This window comes from Desmodus rotundus, chromosome 8 (assembly GCF_022682495.2).
Source record: "Desmodus rotundus isolate HL8 chromosome 8, HLdesRot8A.1, whole genome shotgun sequence".
NCBI classification, from domain to species: Eukaryota; Metazoa; Chordata; class Mammalia; order Chiroptera; family Phyllostomidae; genus Desmodus; species Desmodus rotundus.
Window position 1 is genome coordinate 35,401,060 of NC_071394.1, and position 17,284 is coordinate 35,418,343.

Consider the following 17,284-nt stretch of genomic DNA (forward strand, 5'->3'; position numbering starts at 1 on the left):
TGAGTACTAGTGCATTTTTAAACCCAGCAGGAAGGACACGGGCTAGCACTAACTTTGCTCTGACATGACGGCCTGTTACGTTGGAGGAGGGAAATCAACCACTTCTCAGTGGTGCCACCGGAAGGGCAGGGATACGGAAACCACGAGCATGACTTCTGCTCCCATGTGCTTAAATCTAAAAACTTTCAAATATATATACCTTGAAGGAATATTTTTGATTTTTATTCTTAGGGTTAAATTAACTTCTTGATGTGAGACTAAATGGAAGGGTAATAAACATTTCCATAAGAAAAGAAAACAAAATTAATTGTTGATTATTAAAATAAATGTCATGAGCCATATTGTTTTAGAGCACAAATTTAGGAAAATGGTTGCATTTCAAGTTATAAAAATATTTATGTACATGCTATATAAAACTTTATGAGGTACTATCAGAAGATATATAAAGTTATTCCGAGTATGGGATCTCCTTTTATTACATTTCTCAGTTATTTACTTTCTTATTTTGGAATTAAAATAATCAGGCAGCACCCTTTGCCAATGGTTAATAAATCTGACCTCAAACTGAAACAATTTGAAAGTGATTACAGATGTGCCAGATTTCACCCCCTAACTGAAAGCTGATGTTTGACAATTTGTGAAACCTGTTTTGTTTGGGTTTGTGAACACATTTAGTAACTCATGAGTGACTGCCAAGGCTGTAAATTAAGGCTCACAGGGCTTGGAAAATCATCGAGCTCAGAAAACCTGCTTTTAGTAACTAGTAAGAGGATAGATTGGAGTTGTCCAGGAGTTGGGGAATCATCACAAACTAAGGTCACTCTCAAGTTGCCTCCCACGTTGTCTGTTCTGGAGACTCTTGCTTTGACTTGCAGGGGACCTGGGAGTAGGGATCTGTTAAAGCGATTGAATTCTAAACAATTTTGGTAACTTCACTGGTCCTGGAACTTGCAGCATTTCTAATAGTTAGGGGCAAGTTTTCCCCCCTAAGTTTGCTGTTCATCTTGAGCCAAGTCATACACATCAGAGCTCTCCAGGCTTACAGATGTGTCTATTGTTAGGAATTGTAATCTCTGGGAAATAATTGAAGGCAGCTATACTTGTCTGGGTCATTTCTTTTGGACAGTTCAAGCTCTAGTTATTCATGATAATATACCATTTAATGAGAAAGATATATAATTAATTGGAACCCCTCTAATGTCTTGTCTAATAACTATAATTTCAGTATGGCAGTAGTCAAATTTAAACACACCCCCTCCGTAAAACCGCAGACATCTTAATGAGTCGACTGAAAAACATCCCTCTTGGTCCAAAACTATACATGTTCAGTCTTGCCCATAATTGCAGATTGTTTCATCAAAGTATATCTTTCTTTTAAGTGTAGCCTGTTCTTTTTAAAGAAAAGAGGCCATTTCATTTTTTAAAAAATTAATAACAACTTGCTAAGTGTTTCGCCTTTTATCTTTATATTTTTTTCCTCATTATACAGAGAGCAGAATGTGTGTCTAATGAATACGGATATGACTGGACCAGCGATGGGGAAGCCATTGAATCCAATTAGCTCTAGCAGCCCTGCCCATCAGGCCATGTGCAGTGCGAACCCAGGTCAGGACATGACCCTTGGTAGCAATATAAATTTTCCCATAAATGGCCCAAAGGAGCAAATGAGCATGCCCATGGTCAGGTTTAGTGGTTCTGGGGGACTGAACCATGTGTCAAGCATGCAAGCAACCACTCCTCAGGGTAGTAACTATGCACTCAGAATGAACAGTCCCTCACAGAGCAGCCCTGGCATGAATCCAGGCCAGCCCAGCTCCGTGCTTTCACCGAGACATCGCATGAGCCCTGGGGTGGCTGGAAGCCCCCGAATCCCACCCAGTCAGTTTTCCCCTGCAGGAAGCTTGCATTCCCCTGTGGGAGTTTGCAGCAGCACAGGAAATAGCCATAGCTACACCAACAGTTCCCTCAACGCACTTCAGGCCCTCAGTGAGGGGCACGGGGTCTCATTAGGGTCATCATTGGCTTCACCGGACCTAAAAATGGGCAATTTGCAAAACTCCCCAGTTAATATGAATCCTCCCCCACTCAGCAAGATGGGAAGCTTAGACTCCAAAGACTGTTTTGGACTGTATGGGGAGCCATCTGAAGGTACAACTGGACAAACAGAGAGCAGCTGCCATCCTGGAGAGCAAAAGGAAACAAATGATTCCAGCGTACCCCAGGGCGTGAGCAGTGAGCGATCTGACGGACAGAATAGACTGCATGACAGCAAAGGACAGACCAAACTCCTCCAGTTGTTGACCACCAAATCCGACCAGATGGAGCCCTCACCCCTGTCCAGCTCTTTGTCGGACACAAACAAGGACTCCGTGAGTAGCTTGCCTGGTTCTGGGTCGGCACATGGAACCTCGCTCAAGGAGAAGCATAAGATTTTGCACAGACTCCTGCAGGACAGCAGTTCTCCTGTGGACTTGGCCAAGCTGACAGCGGAGGCCACAGGCAAAGAGCTGAGCCAGGATGCCAACAGCACAGCTCCTGGCTCAGAAGTGACTGTTAAACAAGAGCCAGTGAGCCCCAAGAAGAAAGAGAATGCACTACTTCGCTACTTGTTAGATAAAGATGATACTAAAGATATTGGTTTACCAGAAATAACCCCCAAACTTGAGCGGCTGGACAGTAAGACAGACCCTGCCAGTAACACAAAGTTAATAGCTATGAAAACCGAGAAGGAGGAGATGAGCTTTGAGCCTAGTGACCAAGTAAGTTTTATAATGTGTTCTCCCAAGTCTACTAACCCATATCCATCAAGGATTTTCTCCGCAGGGGCATTTAGAGTCCTCAGGTGATTAGATAAGAATGTCTTTTCTTGTTGTTCTTATTTGATTGAAACAGAGTTCATTCTCACTGAAGCTGCGTGTTCCAAATACTCTCTCTAGTAAAGAGTGCATTATAATAGGGCAGGGTTGACGGTTTGTTCTTGTTTGGAAAAGGCCAAATGGTAAATACTTCAGGCCTTGCAGGCGGTGCCCTCTATGCCACAACTATTCAGTTCCACCATTGCAGTGCGGATGCAGCCATAGACGTTGAGAACAAATGGTGTGTGCTATGCTCCAGGCACTGATATTTGAGTTTTATTCAATTTTCATGCATTGCAAAATACTCTTTTTCAACTAGTGTACATTGCAAGCCATTCTTAGTTCACAAAAATAGGCAGTGGCAGGCCCGGGCCCGCAGGCCAGCTGTAGTTTGAGCCCTGTTGGTTGAAGGTGCCTAAGTTGGAGATAACTGTTTCCTCGAAATTGGGCCTTGTCAGCACAGACTAAATTAAATTCTCTCTTATTTACCTTTCTTCTTTAAGATCAGAGTTTGACTGGTTTTTCAAACCTAATGAAGATCATTGTCACTCTTTTCTCAGCCCAAACTTCGCATTCACGCTAAAGAATTTCTTAGACCAACGGTATAAAAAGTATGTAAGGGGAAATGGATAGTAGGAAGGAAAGCTAAACTTTGACTTGGTGTTAGTATATCTGAGCCATGATGTAAATGCAGAACTATCTGTTGTTCTTATCTGAAGATTTAATTCCCTAAAAAAACCCAGGACAGTTAACGTGATATTCAAAATCATTCTTGATAATACTCTAAGGAATAATGACATCACAAGGAAAATGTAAACCATTTAATATTTTCTTTATTTGAAAAAAATGAGTTACTACTAACACAATGGCTTGGCATAAGGTGTTTCCTGGGGAATCTGTGACTGGCTGGGCTAATGACCCAAGACCTCACCCTTGCTCTCTCCTCTCGCCTCTCTCCTCTCGCCCTCTAATCCCTGAGCTCTGCCCTGTACTTCAAGTCTTTTAAGACATACTTGGTTAAAAAGAGAAGGAGGTACTTTAAGTGGCTCACTAATTTGTCCTTGAAACTTGTTTTGTAAGTGGATGTTACATGTGTCACTGTCTTCAGGAACTAGATGTGGATGGGGAGGGAAGAAGAGAGGGCAGCACCCCTTGCTGTGTGTATAGCCCTGAACTCTGCTGAGTCAGCAGAAGATGGCCCAGAGGCAGGTCTAGGATTGAAAGCAGTAATCGGGAAAGCTGAGGCCACCCATGCTTGTAGCTGGGCTCTGTCCAGGTTTCTAAGCACTTGACTTCCTTTATTTCTTTCTGCCACCATTCCTATAAGGCAGATATGATTTTCAAGCTTTTGTGTCCTTCACAAAGGAAACAGCCTAATTATATAAACATCTTTGGTATTAACCCTTAACCTTAGATGTTAGTGCAGAATTCTCAATAAGAACTATTCTGTAATGCTGTAAAATTATTAGATGGGGAAACGGAGGGCTTAGCAGGAAGTTAATAGCAATATCTTGGCTAAAGTGTACTGTAAAACCATATTGACAACTCTTAAGTGTTTTAATCTTTTGAGGTTTTCTAGATTAGAATACACAGAGCTAGTGGCAGCTCAGGGTAGCAGGCACAGATACTGTCACTCAAGATGGTGACTCATGAGGTCTACCTAAGCTTAGTGGCTAAGTGGTTGGCCCCTCCCTCCAGAAAGAGTTTTGTTTCCATCCTAGGCCTGAGGCCCTAGGGACTTAGAGGGCCAGGGAAGAGGGATACTGTTTGGCATTTCTATATTTAGGTATATGATTATACTAACTTCAGACAAAAAACTGACAAAGAGAAGTTTTTTTAAAGCCCTTGCAGTTTCTAATTGTTGTTTAGGAGGAACATTTTTCTGACCAAAATTGTCCCACCTAGGGAACATAAAGCCCAGAGTGTTCTGTTAGCATTTCGATAGACCAAAAAGCAATGTACACAAACACACAGGTAACAGTATTTTTTTCTTAATGAAACCTAGTCTTTGTCTCACCCTCCATACCCTCCCATTTAAAACTCCACCAAAAAAATAACATCAAAAACATTGCAACTTGAAAAGCTACCACAGGAAGTATGCATTACTTAAATTTAGATCAAAGTTAAAATGACTTAAAGTAAAAAACAGCAATTCTCTGTCCTCCTGCTCTCCTTCACTAATTTCAAATACAGATTAATTGTCATTCCTACAAGTGCTATACACATTTATTGAAAACTTTTCTTTGATTTCAAGGGAATACAAGTTTTTTATTTAGTGAGATAAACTGTTAGCAAGCCTGAAGTGCACAGTTACTGTCTTGTTATTTTGACTCAGAAGAGCCATTAACCAAGTGTGTGTTTAACCTATCACTAACTTATTAAGGACAGGAAGTATTCCAATGATGCTATTATACCTAAAATAGCATTCTTTACTGGTTAGAGTATTTAAACATTTGTTTCTATGGCATTTCATAATCAACAGGAAGTAAGGACAGCAAAATTTCCAATATGTTTATTAACTTTGAAGTTACACACTTATTTTACACAATAGGGCCTGTTGATGCTCCTCCAAGTGGAAATTATATTCTTTCTAATGCTACTGGGCTATTTAGGATGAGGGTTTAGAAATAATCTAAGAAGAATTTCTTTTTGTTATTTGGTTCCATTAAAATGGCAAACTATATCTTAACTTACACTGATAGTGTTTCCCTCCAAATGCGGTAAATTGTATTACCATATTTTAATGATTTTATGTTAGGCAAATATGGTAAAATTACACTTTTTATTTAAAATTTTGAAAAGATGTTTAGTAATTTATTAGAATACTTATGTTATAAAATGCATGTGCTATTTTTATTTGCTTCAGAGAACAGGTTATTTGACACATGAAAAATTCATAAAACCAGAAAAGTGAAAAATTAAAGAAATCAAGTTCAATTTTCATTTTGTAGAACTTGTATAAAAATCTTTGTGACTCATTTTCTGCCTGAAATAGTTTAAACTAACTATTTGAATTGATGTGGCTAATTTGAGCATTCAAATAGATGCCTAAGCAAAACTTTGAAGTATCTTGGCAGCCTTTTAAAGGAAGGCATCAATCTTTGTGTCTCGGGAAGAAATCATGCTTAACAAAGCAGAGAGGGACTGACTAGAAGAACTTTGGATGAGAATTAAAGCTTACAGAAATTTAGGGGAAAAAATGTTTAATCAAAAACTTAATGTGATTGAATCCCTCCCTTCCAGAAATTACTTGACTACAGAAAAAAAGACATGTTTGTCCAATTTTATTACTAAACAACCAAAGGGGTACAGACATTCGAACTTTATCTCCTTGAAGAAAAACATTTAAAGTAAACTTGGGACAGTTAGATTAATACTAAATATGTACTCCAAAAATTGACAAGATATTACCAGTAGTTACAGGTCTCTAAACAACCTTTTCCTTTTGAATCTAACACCAAGAAGTTCCTGCATGGTTTTCTTAAGACGAATTAGTGTTTAGTTACTTGTCAGAACTAGGCTGATCCACAGTTGAATTTGACTGGCTCTTAACATTGTGTGTGAGTATATAAGTAACATTAATTATATACAGGGTCCAGCAGAAGTAAGGCCTGCTTCAGTGTGGTTGGTTAAGGTAATAATATGGGTATAATAATTTATAGTTTTAATTAGAACATTTCACCTAAAATGTTAAATGGTATGCTTGAGTGTGATGTTGTTATGCTACAGAATGACATGCTTATGAGTTTGTAATAAAGAAAAGTTTGTTATTTGTGCTGAACCGTTTATGTATGTGTATGTAGCACATATATATATATATGCTAAGTGCAGCATATATATTTAACATTAGACTGATTTTAAACTCATATAGTATTAGGCATAAGAGTAGATTATAAATTTAAGATTACAGTAATCTTGAATTCTATCATTAGAACTTTTTGAAACTCTGACATTCCCTGTTTGAGATGGCTTAAATTATTATAATTTTATTAGCATGGAAACAGTAAAGGTGAAAATGAGAGGCAGGAGTCTAGACCCAGATTGTTAACTGGTAGTGTAAGAACTTTTTTTAAAACGTATCTTGGGTTGAGGGAAGGCCAATAGAAGAGCATCCATTGAGGAATATATGATCTATTTTTATTGATTGTTTATATGATCCAGTTTATTCTGGATGATTCTTATCCAAGGCAATCTGCAAAGCTTTCTCAAGAAGCACCTTATCACTTATAATAGCCACCTCCTACACACACACACACAAACACACACACACAATGAGCTTCAAGGGCCACTTTCCAAAATACTCTACACAAGGCAGCATTAGAGTGGGGAACCTTGGTTTCCTGGGACAGCCATACACTACAGTTTATTAGAACCTACTTCTAACCTCCATAGCTTTTTCATGCACAGCTATAAGCCTATCACACATTTTTATGAATCATTTTTGAGAAATTAATAGAAATTATAGGAATTTCTGTGAGAAATTTAGCTGATCCTGGGAAAATTTTTTAGATTGCAGATAAATATAGTTTAAAGAATTCATCAGGTTGACTGAGTGGCTATTACTGTGTTCCAGACCATAATTATGTTTATACTGATCTCTATACCTTATATATTCAGCAAAACATCATAAAGATTTGCAGTGGCCTCACTTTACATGTACATTTAATTTACACAGAGTCACCTGTACTTATTCAGAAAGGAAGAAGAGGTGGCTATTAAATGGTTATTTAAGTAGTGTGAGCAGTTTTGCCCGCCATTCAACCCCCTGAATTTGTGCCCTAGTGGACTGATCCAGCGTTGTGTGACAGTTTTACTGGGTTTTGGTTCTCTTGTGCCCCTAATGGTGTGAAAATGTAGCTACAGGCTTCTAAGTGCAGCATGGCCCCTACAGAAACTACGTCATTTAAGTCTCAGCCAAAGAAGCAGTAATGTGCCTCCTCTCTGGAGGAAAAACTGGTTCTCTGCCCCTGGAGGGGATATCTAGTGAGATGCCTTCCTAAGGAGTTTCAAGGATCACCTTGTCTGTGTCTGTCTATGCTGTAGGGTGCTAACTTTGGGACCTAACCCTCGCCTGAGATGTGCCTCTCCCATACTTGATGCTTCTATGTTTTGTTAGAAATGCTGGCTAAACTAACTAGAAAATGTCCTTGTAATTGCTCTAACAACCCATTAGGAATTCCCTGGAAAATGGATCCCTTCACATTCACCATAAATTGCAAAAGTGTTACCAAATCCACTCTCTACTTAGGGAGTAGGAATTGTATATAGGATAAAACTGTAAGCGCTTCTGCTTAACTATACGTCATATTAGATGTAAAAAATGTCATTTGACTTGCCAGTGTAGACAAAAGGGTTAGTCACAGCCAAGGATTCAAAATCCATGCAGTGACTTTGGGGAAATTGCCTAACTTATGTTTTCCCACCTACACACCAAGAAAATCATTCTCACCACTTTCTTCACTAGAAAGTAACCTTAGCGTTTAAGTTAGCCATTTCCTTGTGTGGTCGGTACTGACTTTAAATACTTGGCCCATGTGTCCTTTCTACCTAAAAGACTATGAAAATCAGTTGGGCTTTCTGTACAGTAGACATAACATGGAGGTGATGTTTACCTTATTATTTTAATGTTGGTAATTAAAATGAAATTATTTTCATAAAGGAAAAGCCCTTTAAAAAACATTTTTATGGCTTCTACGAAGTCAGGTTGGTAGGTGCTGGTCTAGGGGCAACCTGTTTCACCCTGCTTCCCTGCATTTTGTCACCTAAGCTGGTGAGTGACTGAGGAGCCAGTGTTATTTGAAACTGAAAGTACAAGCAGGAAAAACCACCAGTCACATTGAAAAGGCAATGCTTAGCTGTTCATGCTTGCCACAAGCTGATTTTGCATTTTACCCCCTGCTCTTAAAAAAAAAAGTCCTAAAAGGGAATCACCATTTACTAAGTACTGATGTAGTATAAATTTGGATCGTCTTTTCTACCAGCATTTGTGTTGTTGTCATTTCTTAGGGAAATTAACCACAAAACTTAGATCTGGACCGTAGGTCTTTGGTTAATTAGAAATATACATATTCATGATTAATTGAATTATTAGCATAAGGGGGAATTTATAAATTGCTAATGAATCACCATGCTGGAAGAGAGTCTTCTTTCTAATTCAGTCATCTCTCTTTTTACAGATGAGGAAATTGAGGACCAAGAGATTAAATTATGTGTTCTTTGTCGATTTAATTTTTTAAAAGATCTATTAACTGTTGGGCCCAAGGTGGGCACGTATCTGCAGCTTTTATTTGTACCAGTTAGGTCTGTAATTGCAAGGGGGCCTGTGGTTGCCCACTCATAGAGTGGGACTGGATAAACTCTTCTGTTGTTAACTGCAGCCTGGCAGTGAGCTGGACAACTTGGAGGAGATTTTGGATGATTTGCAGAATAGTCAATTACCACAGCTTTTCCCAGACACGAGGCCTGGCGCCCCTGCTGGTTCCGTCGACAAGCAAGCCATCATCAATGACCTCATGCAACTCACAGCCGAAAACAGCCCTGTCACACCTGTTGGAGCCCAGAAAACAGCATTGCGAATTTCACAGAGCAGTGAGTATGAGATAGTGATGGTTATGCCGTATAATCACCATCAGACAGGGTGATAATAAAATCTGATGCAAACAGCAAGTCCCTTCAAGGTTTTTATGGTCAGATAGCACCATCTACTGTCCTTGTCCTTCAAAACAGTATTCAAAGTGGATTCGTGTGAACACGGCTTCCCAGCATTCTCTTGTGGTTAATTTAATCAACGTGGACCGAGACTGGCTGACCTACATAGATACAGTTCTTTAGATGACTGTCATATTTCCCTGTATGTCAGTTACTGCCTTCAGAAATGGAGTTTAAAGTAGGTTTCTGTGTGTTTTAATAACTGAATACTGAAATTATAAAAAATTAGAAAGTTATGCTGACTTTTTAGGAATAATATACTACTAAAAATTCTCAATATTTAATCATGTGAAAGGACTACACACATTAAAAATACCTTGTCGTATCTCTTAGGAATCCTCAGATAAATATCAATTTTACATGGAATTTTATCATAAATATTTTCTAAGTGCATTTTAAGTTTGGCTAGTTTGATACAAAGCTGGAAGAACTTAGACTGTCTTACAAAGTACGTATTTATTATGTTTTTATTTTAAACTTTATTTAAATAAGTTTAAGATGAAATCTTCCTTCACTATGAATATTTGATAATTGCCTAAAATTGCCCAATAGTTTGAATGGAAGAAAATATTGTTCCTGTTCCAGGGACATAATTTACAGAAAGATAGATAACTTCCTTAGAGTTCCATTGGTGACCAGAATAATGATTTTTTTTCCCTCTTCTAATACAGTTTGGCCCAAAACTCAACCTTGGTTCTTAAACCAGAAATGGCAATTATAGCCAAATCACAGGATACCTCTATTTACTAGATTTTTTCTCAAGCGATTCCATATCATTCCAAAAAGGGTAAAACAAAGTAGAGGTTTTGCTGTTATCTGTTAAACCTGCCTGTTTCTCAGAGAATGGAGGGTTTCTTACAGACTGTGGGAGATGACAATGTCAAAGAGCTGCGAAGTAAGTAAGAAACACGCTAGAAAGTTGGCGCTTCCTAACCAACGGAACTAAGGAAGGACAAACTGCATGTGAACTCATGGTTTTTCCTCCCTCTTTGCCTCCTAATAGTATTCACATTATTGAATGGTAACCATACAACTACACCTGAGGAAGTCATGAATAAGCATGTATATAATTTAAATTCCATGCCCTAGTTCTTCTGCATATTTTATTTCTGCTACTGATTATTAAGAACCTTTCCTTTCCAATGTTCTATTCATACTATGTTTATATAATTCAGAGAAAGTAAAATATTTGGTATTATTTAATAAATTGGTGCTATAAATTGTAATTTATAATATCTTTGCACTTTTAAAGTTACATAGCATTGCTGTCAAATTACTGGTTGTCTGTGTAACAGTACAGTGCACTGGTGTATCGCCTGTTGCACAATACGTTCTTGGGAACTAACCATAAGAATCATTTCAAATCTACATGTGTCTGGAATTCTAAAAGGCTGTATTTAGGAGATTAAAGATTACGGTCCTAAAGCATTACTAATTACTTCAGGTAGCAGAGTTCACACTTGAAGATTTTCACTTTCGATGAAATTAGATACTTTTGACCTAATGGTACTCCTAGGAAAGTCCAGTGAAGACATGATATTCTAACCACATATTTCTGGGTTTCGTGCTGTATACAGGAGATGTTTATAGCTTCATAACTGTGACAAAGCAATACTCCTAAATTTGAATAATACAACGTGAAAAAGAACATATTAGGGGTTTACTTAGCAAATATAATTGAATATTAGAAATTAGTATTGAGAAGAAAAATATATGGTAAGTGATAGATGTTCTTTTTTTTCTTTTTTTTTCCCACAAGAATGTAATTGAATTAGTTTCCTGTGGATTAGATTATGAGATTTTGATGCTGCATCTTTTGTCTGTGAATTTATTTTTTATGTAGGCAGTTGGTCCCTGACATGCATATCTTTGTTATTTTACATTTAACATTTTCCCTAATCACTAATTCTGTTCGTTCTTTTCTGCGTGTTAGCTAATATTAACCTTTAATTTTCATTTGTTCTCTCCTTAGCTTTTAATAACCCACGACCAGGGCAACTGGGCAGGTTATTGCCAAACCAGAATTTACCACTTGACATCACATTGCAAAGCCCAACTGGTGCTGGACCCTTCCCACCTATCAGAAACAGTAGTCCCTACTCAGTGATACCTCAGCCAGGAATGATGGGTAACCAAGGGATGATGGGAAACCAAGGAAATTTAGGGAACAGTAGCACAGGTAAGGGCTCAAATACACTGTTACTTTACTGGGTTACTTAATGATGTATTTATCTACATCAAACTAGTAGAATTCTTCAAGTGAAATTTTTCATGTTAGAAGCTAACATCTGAACATAGGAAAAGTCTACAGATTTGCACCATGAAAGTGGTATATGAAGCACTGGAAAACCTTACAGTAAACTGACCATTTTATTCTGTGATCATTACTTTCACGAGGTTGCAAATCATTAATTCTGTTACAGCATAGGCTTACTTTACTTCTGTTCCAGTTACTGTTCAAGACATTGTGGTGGTGTGTGTAAAATAATTTGGTGCTTGCCAGCTTTTCGTGACAATCTGCTGATAACCCCAAAACCTCCTATTAATTGATTATTTGTGCTTGGAGATTTTTCAGAATGAAAGTTTAAAATTCAACCAACCTTTCATACTTATAAACAATACAATTCTCATTCAGAAAAATATTAATTAAAAATTTAAAACTTTAAGTAATAGTATGCCTGGTCTGATAGTAACTGGCCCAGTACTCCGTTTTGGAGTTGCCTGTGATCTGGTTTGGACCTCGACCTGCTGTAACTTGAGGTGTCTGCCAGGTCGCCAAGCACATTCCTAAGGGATAGTCACTGTCATCGCAGCTACCACATTCCCGAACTTTCATCCGATTCAGGCTGGAAATCATTGCAGCAGCACATGTAAGCACCACGTCCTGTACCCTACAATATCTGTTCATCATAGACATAGCAAGGATACTGACTTTCCCAATGAAGAACAGCTCACAATTTGAGCTTTCTTCCTTTGTTGAAGTGAGGTTCTAAAGACAAAGGCATTGAAAGAGTAGATGTTATCAAAAGAACTTATATTGGTGGGTGTTTGATTTTGGGGATTTCTGGTTTTTGCTTAGTATGTAATCCCTGTAAATATTTGCGATTTAGATAGGTAACTGAAAATAAGGGTTCAATTTAAGGGGAAACGATTGAAATGCCTGTGCTTCATTGAAAAGTAAAAAAAAACTGAAAGAGACTACCCCAGTTATAATTGCATTAATATTGTTGAATTATGGATGATTTTTCCTTCTGCTTTCTATAATCTTGTCATACTATTTACATAATAGATTTTTGGAAAGCTAAAATGCCTTTTTTCCCCATGATATCTTTGTAGAATTTAAATCTGATCTTGGAATGGCTTTTAAAATATATATTACCATAATATTGTTCTAATTTTTTCAATCTAATTAAATGTCTGTCACTCTTAATCATCCTAACAGAACACATTCTCATTTCACCAGTGAAAAACCACCCATAATACATGGTCTCTCCATTTCTTAAATCTACCCTATTTTTAGTTGTTTATTATAATTAAAGTAAATGAAATCCAGCAAGCCATCTATTTGAAAGCGAACTTTTATACATCTGTCATAAAACATTTCAAAATGAATGTTCCTCACTTGGGGCTTTTCTGAAACCTTTAGAATATAAAGTCTTAGCAAATCTTTGGTCATTGCCAGCATCCGGGGGACCAGCCCAGAGAGAGTGAACTCCTGATCCTGCTCGCCAGTGTTGTGCTCTTATTACGTGTGGTCAGATAACTATTGATATTTCAAGCATAAAAGGATTTGTCAAATCTGTCTTAACCCATTCTAGGTCTATAATCAGAAGTATGGTGGTCCAGGCATATCGAAGTAGTAGGAGTTCTCTGACCTTGACTTACAAAGAAGTGTAGTAAAAAGATCTAGTAATTCCCCTACGCTTTAGAGACTCCCCTGTATAATTTTGAAGCTTAACAACTGATAATACTCTGAAAGGGATAGGCATAGGCTTCATGGGATATTCTCTGTGATTTTGGGTTGATTATCAATTTTTTACCTTGTTCCTTCCTCTTAGCCTCACCTCCCTTTTGGAAAGTAAAGCATTGACGTGTGTATCAGCTAATGTGATTCACTTCCTGAGGAAGGAAGTTGGGGTTATCCACACGCCACAGCACCTGTTTCTAAGTACATATGGGAACAACTTTAACAGCTTTTCCGAACTATAAAGAGTGGCAAGTCCATGTTATTGAAAAAAAAACTTTGTAGTAATTGCCGATTCTTAATTCTTAGCCAAGGGCTCACGCCTGTCCCAGTGAGAGCCTTAGCTATTGGCTAACTGCGTATTACAGACTGATTATCTCCTTCAGAGTAAGATCATCTGGTGTTCATCCGTGCTGAGATGTTTTCAGTTCCTGCAACTCTCATTTCTTTGGTTTGCCTTCAGGGATGATTAGCAGTAATGCTGCCCGGCCCACTGTGCCGTCTGGGGAATGGGCACCACAGAGTTCTGTGAGAGTCACCTGTGCTGCTACCACCAGTGCCATGAACCGACCAATCCAAGGAGGTATGATTCGGAATCCCACCGCCAGCATCCCCATGAGACCCAGCAGCCAGCCTGGCCAAAGGCAGATGCTTCAGCCTCAGGTCATGAATCTAGGTAAGGCAGTTCAGTGCTCGTGGCTTTTATCTTTTATGCTTTCTTTAGAGTAAGTAACAGCTCCATAAGGTCTTTCAAGTCAAGCTCCTAATTTGCAATGTAGGTAATTCCCCCATGTCAAGCTGTCACAAGTGGGATTTTGCTGGAACTCTGTGTAGAATCTTTCAGTTACCTAACAGAACCAACAATCTTTATGATGTTTTATTTTTATTAAATTGCCCAATTTCATCTTTGGGGGGAGTGAGTTAGAATGTCACACTATAAGTGTTATATTTTGAAAAAGTGTTTCAGTGATAGAGCAGTGGTTGCTGACTCTGGGTGAATATCAAGATCATATCAGGACCTTCCAATGCGTATTTCTGAGCCACAACTCTACACCATTAGACCGGACTCTCCCGTGTCCTCACTGAAGGTGCAGAGTCTTATAGAACATCCCAAGAATTGTGAGGATCGGTCGGATTCTGTTTGGATACAGTTCACATGTTATTAAAAGTAATGGTGTGGTACGTTGTGCAATTCCATTTATATGAAATGTCCAGAATAGGCAAATCTGTAGAGAAAGAAAGCAAATTAGTATTCACCTAGGACTCAGGGTTCGGGGAGGGGGGCCAATGGGAGTGACTCTTTAACAGTTCCCCTTTGGGTTCCTTTGGGGAGAATAGAAATGTCTGAAAGTGATTGTTGTGGTCGTTGTACAACTCTGCAATTTTACAGCTCACACTAAATCCTCTGAGATGACTAAATCCTCTGAGTCACACACTTTAACTGAATACATTGTATCGTATGTGAATTGTATCTCAATAAAGTCAGTATTTTTTAAAAAGTAATGATCTGTGCAGCTCATACGCAAGATTATTTTCTTAATCACTGATGTATTAACCTTCCTCTTATCTTGTACATTAGCATAATTCAGATAGGTTAATATTCATGTACTTTTTTACTTTTTCATATACTTAGATATCGTTCCATAAGTGCTAGATCATTAACGGAAACGTGCCACTATTGTTTTGGGGAGATATTTCAGAATTCTCGTCCCACCTCTGTCATCGTTTTCTTCCTAGCTGCTTAATTGTTCAGTGCGTTTGGGTTTATTGTTTCTGAAAGATGACATTCCTATCACCTTCTACAGAGAATGTATTTCGAGTTAATGAGTGGTGGTTCTTAAATAAATTCATATCATTTGAGGCTTGCATGAAAAATGCCAAAATGACCAGAATTCCATGCAAAATTAAACTGGGGAATTTTTAAAATATCTCTTCCTTTTAAAATCATCATCATAAATAACTTATATCCAGAAATTTAGTTTATTCTCAGTCTTTCTTCACCGAAGGGCATCTCACCTGGCTTTTGAGTTTGAAATACAGCTCTGTGAGCTTTGCTGTGTAGCTGAATTTCTCCAATTTTTAATAAATTTTTAAAAAGCCAGAAACTCAACAGGAAATCTATTATAATGGAAAACAGGTCTACAGATAATGTTAACAATGAAATCATTTAAAAACTCGTATTATTACCCTGCCCAGTGTGGCTCAGTTGGCTGGAGCCTCTACCCTTAAACCAAAAGGTCGCAGATTCGATCCCCAGTCAGGGCACATGCCTGAGGTATGGGTTTGGTCCCCAGTTGGGGCGCATGGGAGAAGCAACCGATCAGTGTTTCTCTCCCTCTTTCTCCCTCCTGTCCCCTCTCTCTAAAATCAGTAAGCATGTCTTTGGGTGAGGACTTTTTTAAAAAAGAAAATATATAAAACTCATCTCATCAATTAGCCTTACACCTCTAAAAGGAACTATTAAGAATGAGCATGTCTGAACTGGCTGGGCCTCCTCTCTGCTCTGCGCTCTTTGGGTGGAAGAGCTCACTGAATCACAGTGAGGTCAGGAGCATGCGCAGACCAGCACCTCTCAAATAGATGGCTCAGGACCCCAGCACCCTTTTGAAAGGGGTCTGATAGGCCAAAACTATTTTCCTTGTAATACTAAGACAGTGTTTTTCTTTCTCACTGTCATTCTCTCACATGAAATGTGGAAGCAGATAAGAGATTCTGGCTCTCTTCTATCAGTCCAGACATTAAAGTGTTTGCAAAAATGTAAATTAATGCCAGTAAAAGATGCCTTTTTTTCATTCAGAAAAATTTGTGTTAACATATAGTGGGTTTATTATGATGATTTTTAAATGAATCAATAATTATTTTTCTGTTTGCCAGTTTTAATTTCCAATTAATTAATATCAATAAGATATACCCCACACAAACAAAATCTATTTTGACAGAATATAAAGGGTCCTAAGTGCAAAAAGAGGTTTAGAACTGCTGCTGTAAATAGTCTGTGAGGTAGGTGATGAGTCTTGATATTTATTGCCTTTATTTCTGTATCAGAACAAAAAGTGTCTCGTTATTTTCAACGGATTATTATTCCTTCTGTATTTTTCATTTTCTAAAAAAGCCCCACATATTCAACTTTGAGCAGAGCAGAAATAGATACTTCCCTGATTACAACTTGTAAGATTTTTGGATTTTTGTCTTCTCCTTTTTTAGGGCCATCTGAATTAGAGATGAACATGGGGGGACCCCAGTATAGCCAACAACAAGCTCCTCCAAACCAGACCGCCCCGTGGCCTGAAAGCATCCTGCCCATAGACCAGGCCTCCTTCGCCAGCCAAAGCAGGTGAGTGCTGAGCCCCCAGGAGATCCAACAGAGCAGTGTGTCATGAGTTCTAAGTTACTTCATGCATACCTGTGCCAGGAGTCAGTCTTTTCCTTTTAATAGTTGGTACCTGACGACTTTTCATGCATTCAGGCTATATCATCTGCTGGGCAGGGCGTGTAGGCAGGGGAGAAACCCAGAATTCACACCTAGAGCATGCCTTTAAAGAAGTTACAGTATAGTTAGGAAATAAAATACGTACCCTAATAATGGTAATATGAGTTAGTGTGCACTATATATGCCATAAGAGAAATAAACTGTATTTCAAGAGATCGTCAAGTCAGGTGACTGGGGAAAGGCCTCAAGACCGTGCAGAAAAGGAGTCATTTCTGGAGGCAGGGATGGCAGGAAGCCAGTCTACCCAGCAAAAGCAGCGTGGTCAGA

General features: G+C 38.4%; 1 protein-coding gene across 2 annotated transcripts in view; it reads left to right on the plus strand.

Moving 5' to 3' along the window:
• NCOA2 (nuclear receptor coactivator 2) overlaps positions 1-17,284 on the plus strand; it is a 287,290-nt gene that overhangs the window by 241,668 nt on the left and 28,338 nt on the right. The window contains exons 11-15 of one of the 2 annotated variants that reach the window (XM_053929700.1): positions 1,490-2,759; positions 9,233-9,443; positions 11,536-11,742; positions 13,991-14,203; positions 16,732-16,861. In XM_053929700.1, coding sequence (XP_053785675.1) covers positions 1,490-2,759; positions 9,233-9,443; positions 11,536-11,742; positions 13,991-14,203; positions 16,732-16,861 — 2,031 coding nt within the window. The remainder of the gene's footprint in view (positions 1-1,489; positions 2,760-9,232; positions 9,444-11,535; positions 11,743-13,990; positions 14,204-16,731; positions 16,862-17,284) is intronic. The other variant, XM_053929705.1, reaches the window with a different exon arrangement.